This window comes from Littorina saxatilis, linkage group LG1 (assembly GCF_037325665.1).
Source record: "Littorina saxatilis isolate snail1 linkage group LG1, US_GU_Lsax_2.0, whole genome shotgun sequence".
In the NCBI taxonomy this organism is placed as follows: Eukaryota; Metazoa; Mollusca; class Gastropoda; order Littorinimorpha; family Littorinidae; genus Littorina; species Littorina saxatilis.
Genome location: NC_090245.1, coordinates 36,741,951 through 36,746,950, shown reverse-complemented (window position 1 = coordinate 36,746,950; position 5,000 = coordinate 36,741,951). Strand labels below are relative to the sequence as shown.

At 43.8% G+C, this 5,000-nt stretch overlaps 1 protein-coding gene across 1 annotated transcript in view; it reads right to left on the bottom strand.

Moving 5' to 3' along the window:
- LOC138968517 (uncharacterized) overlaps positions 1-783 on the bottom strand; it is a 7,563-nt gene extending 6,780 nt beyond the window's left edge. The window contains exon 1 of the mRNA XM_070341092.1: positions 487-783. Within this exon, the coding sequence (XP_070197193.1) occupies positions 487-514 (28 nt within the window). The 5' untranslated portion in view covers positions 515-783. The remainder of the gene's footprint in view (positions 1-486) is intronic.
- Positions 784-5,000: the final 4,217 nt, after the last annotated feature.

Here is a 5,000-nt window from a genome sequence, read left to right as displayed (position 1 = left end):
CCATCAGCTGTGATGTAACCTTATAATAATACCACAAGCAAAACATACGAGAACACCTGAAACAAGTAAGGTTGTGAACAAATGAAAGTCTCAATTGGTTCCAGAATTTCATTTATTGCTGACAACATGGATAGATTATTTCGTGCACAAGGTGACAAAACGCATGGAGTCTGTCTGTCTCCAGTCTGGAAACAAAAGGGAATACAGTCTCTAGTGCAATTTTTTTTTATGTGTGTATCCAAGATGCATTTTTTTGTTTTACTTATAATGAGTTTATTGCACACTTCGAGTACAAACAATATTTGAACACCAGAACAACACAGACACAGACTCAGTTCATGGTATATGGCAAAACCTTCCCGTCGTTAAATTTCTAACATTCAAGGCAACTACCCTTGTGGGCACTTCCTCTTTCGAACATTAAAAGTAATAAAACACAAACCAAGATCAAAACACAATAGTTGATCCATATTAATTCTTGCCCACCTTTCTGATGAGGAGCGTTGGAACTCATGGCAAAATGACTCCGTTTATAAATTCCCACTGAAGTTGTCAACACGCTCACTCTGCTAAATCCCGAACAAGATCTTCAGGCTGGCGTTTTTGACAAGTTTTGTCACTATAACTCTTGGAAGGCTGGTTCTTCAGTCGTCAGCACAGTATACTCCTCTCAAGGGGTGGCAGTCTATTTTATCAGTGCATGTCACGTCACCTCAGGTGTTTGCAAAGGTATTTTTAGGTGTGTGGTTATCCCAAGCCACTACGAAAGTGCGTGTTGAACGTCCATCTTCTCATATGTGACCCTCCACCACGGAATGAGTCGTATGTCATCTTTGCATGATTTTCATATATTTACCTTTTCTTAAAGAGTATTTTATGCTCTATCCAATGGTGAAAACCGTTTTAGAAAAGAGCAAAAACTGTTCGAGTTATAAGCCTGATACCTGGACACCCCCCGGACGTATATTGAGCCTAACGCAGAACCGCGCGAGGTGACATCCGACTCATTCCGTGGTGGAGGGTCACATATGTGTTATAAGCTGCTCCTTGATTAATTATGTCGGAACAAAGTAAAAGCAGAGCAAATATTAGACGTCGCAATAAGTGAATAACATTCTTTTGGTATGTTTATCCTTGTTCTTTTCCCTTGAGGTGCGGATAGGACAAATAGAGAAAATAACCACACAAGAAAGAAAAAAAGAAATCAAAACTTGACTAAATATAAAAAGAAGTAAAGAAGGAAAAAGAGAAAGAAAGGAGGAAGGAAACAGAGAACAAAGAGAGGAAGAAAGAAAGAAGACAGATTGACAAAAAGTATGAAAGAAAGGAAGAAAGAGAACCAGGTATTCAGGGAAAGGGCAGATTATTTCCACAGAGAACAGCACAAAGGGGAAGAAGTGACTGAGGGGGTGGGGATGGCGTTGGGAAGGGGTGCGTGCCTCAAGTCGGTTGGGATTGAAGGAGGCAGTGTTTGCATTGACTCCTGTTATCACAGCCTCCCAAGATAACTGTTATTCGGTCAAGGCTGCCAACTGATCAGCGACATGACAGGCACTTCTTGAATCACACGCAACTTTCAAGTGCATAACAAGAGAGGACAACTTTGTCAATCGTTTATGTACGATGAGAATATCGGATAGGATATCTTTTATATAGGATACATATTATATATTTACGCATCTCAAGACATGATCTAGCTAACTATTTTGCGCTTGTATTAAATGCGACAGTCTCTTTAACCATTGCCCAATTCATGCAGCCTCTGGGCAGCTATACCTAAACAGTTTAAAGGTAGTGTCCTCCCCGTGTAAAACGCCATATATACCGCAACAGATCTGAACAGGCTTTGGATCAAAACAATCCTTTCACTTCAGTAAGCCTGGCTGCCGAGTTCACGTCTCTAATGGCCAACGGTGTCGGTTATGGTGCAAGCTTAAAGATCCACGCCCTCCTGTTCGACTCACCGTCTCAGATCTGGTCAGGCTTTTAGAAGGGATAAGACCATCTCTCCACTTGGTCACATACCAATAATGAGCAGCCTGGGAGCACACCGTGCACATTTGTGTTTTTTTTTAAGAATTAATTTCGTTAAAGGCTCTGCATGGTTCCTTTCTTGGAAATTAATTCATAACAAAATCCAACTCACCACAACATGCAGTCAGAGTGTTGACTTTTGGTATGCTACCAAATGCAGGGATGGTTTTATTCCACGATAACGCCGGCCAGCTCTGAGACGGTGAAGCGAGCCTTTTTCTCGAGGCGAAGATGCCCTTTAAAACCGCAAAATTATCCCTCCCTTTGCAGAAAGCAACCAGCCTCTTGATGTTCGGTTAGCGTCGAAAGGGAAGGATCCGACTCTTTCGTTACTCATGTAAAACTCTGAGGTTGGCGGGGGGGGGGGGGGGTGTGTTGTAGGGGGGAGGTGTAGGGGGAGGGGTAGGTGGGATCTATGATGCTTTAAAAAACCCAAAGATGGTCCTCATGGGAGGACGGTATCTTTAAGTCACAGCGATATCCTCGAACCTTCTCCACTCCAGGTCACTCCCAGTCCATTTGTTTATCAATCGTGTCTGCACAATACGGATGTGTACCTGCGACAGGTACGTGAAGATTGCACAATTTTAATCTCCGGCTGTGCTGTGTTTTTGGGGACTGGGTGACACCGGTACATTATCTCAAATAAAAACTTCGGAGATCTCTGCGTGTCGGAAAAAATGTGGTGGTGGTGATTATCCGGTGGTGATAGTGGTGGGGGTGCGGGGCTGGCGTCTGGTGTGTATGTGTGTGTGTGTGTGTGTGTGTGTGTGTGTGTGTGCATGCTGTAACTCCCCTCAGAGCACACACACCCCCACCCACACACACACACACACACACACACACACACACACACACACACACCCACACACACTCTCTGACACATCCACAGACGTACACTACATCGTCAGAGTATGCATACTTTTCTCCACGATTAATCTCTTTGACTATATTATACTCATTTTAGAGATTGTATCGTGGACTGCGCATTGTTGTCATCACACGTTTTGCCTTATCTTATCTCATATCACATAAGTAAAACAGGCGGCAGCTTGCATCGTCACCTCTGTGTTTTGGCGAAGTGAGAGACAGAGCACTCGCACCTTGGTTTGATAAAGGTCATTTCCATTTTAACGACAATGCACACCAGCGCAGAGCGTTTACATGCGATAAGAATGTCCGTACTCTTGGCCACCTATCAAATATCAACAGTCTGGCATCTGCTTATGCGGAATGGATTGATTTTATAACTTGACATAGGTGTTACTGTCAGAACACGAACACACACATATACACCGACACAGCCACACACACACACGCACACGCACACACACACATATATACACACACACACACACCCATCTACCCACACAAACACACACACACGCACACACACACACACACACACACACACACACACACACACACACACATGATAAACACTGACACACACACACACATACACACACCCACACACACACACAAACACACACACACACACACACAAACACACACACACACATACAAACACAGACACACACACACACACACACACACACACACACACACACACACACACACACACACACACACACACAAGAGCATCATTTCATGTCAACACATTTCAAAAGTTTAATTTGATGTTTTGTCCCGGAACAGATTACTTCCAATTCAGTAGGGGGGCGACTATCCTCAACCCGGTGGGTCCCCAGGTGGCGGATGGGGGAACGGCCCCCAGATATGGAGGTCAGCTGCGAATATAGAATAAGCAGTCCCGGACCAACTAGCGGTGGACGGGGACGGGTTGGCAGATGGCACTGACTACCCTATAAATGCTCTACGTGTCCGGTGACGGTTACACCATGCGAGTAAGAACCGCATTAAAAGCTCTAGCCCCGGGGTGGGACCCCCGGTAAGAAATCCCCCATGTGTTCCCAGGGTTAGGTTTTTGAGCCAGGAACTAAGGGCGGGGTAACCCTGAAAGAAACCTAAGGGCTGAAGTCGGAGGATCTGGGCCAACAGGCGCACCTTAACCAACCATAGATCCACGCAAATCACAAAAACAGCGAACGACAAGAAGATTTGATGTTTTGTGAAACCGCAAAAACTTCACACGCTGCACAGACAAACGTAAGGCTCTGTGTTTGGTATACATGTACCAAGTGGAAGGATGCTCGGACGTACGTAAGGCTCTGTGTTTGGTATACATGTACCAAGTGGAAGGATGCTCGGACGTACGTAAGGCTCTGTGTTTGGTATACATGTACCAAGTGGAAGGATGCTCGGACGTACGTAACCCAAGTGAAAACTAGGAATGTGTGTGACGATTGTAAAGATGAATTTCATTGGGATAAAAGCATTTTAGCACCTATATAGTCTTTTTACATTTAGTCAAGTTTTGATGAAAATAGCCTTTAGCTTTTATTTTCTTCGATTGTTGAAGGTGGTCCATATTAAACTCACACATACTTTGAGATTTTGCTATTATTTTTTGTGTGCAGTAGAAACTCGGGGTCAACATTGCTAGAATGTAACAAATACGGTCTTAGCTGTCATATATAGCAATGTATGTGTGATAACAGCTTTGGCTGTGGACAGAAACGAGTCCGTTTTAGGCAGCAAATTTAGAGTGAACCCTGCCAAAAGTGAAAAAAAGCGAAAAAGCCTTACGGGTTTGAGGTTTGTGTTTCTGCAACTGTTTTGACATGTGCTAGTTATCCAGAGAGGGTGAATACAGCCAATGGAATTGTTTTGAGCGCTCTAGCGCCGTTAGTTTGTCAGAACAGGAGGTGGTCCATATTTGGAGCCGGTCCATATTAGGAGCCCTTCCCCTACTTCTTGTCATATGATTGTTTTTACACTGTAGTATCTGTTGATTTGTATTAAGGGGTTTTATTCCTCTAACTGTGAAAATGTAGTTAGCTGCAATCAATTAAATTCATTGAAAAGAATGTTGACAAGCTTTA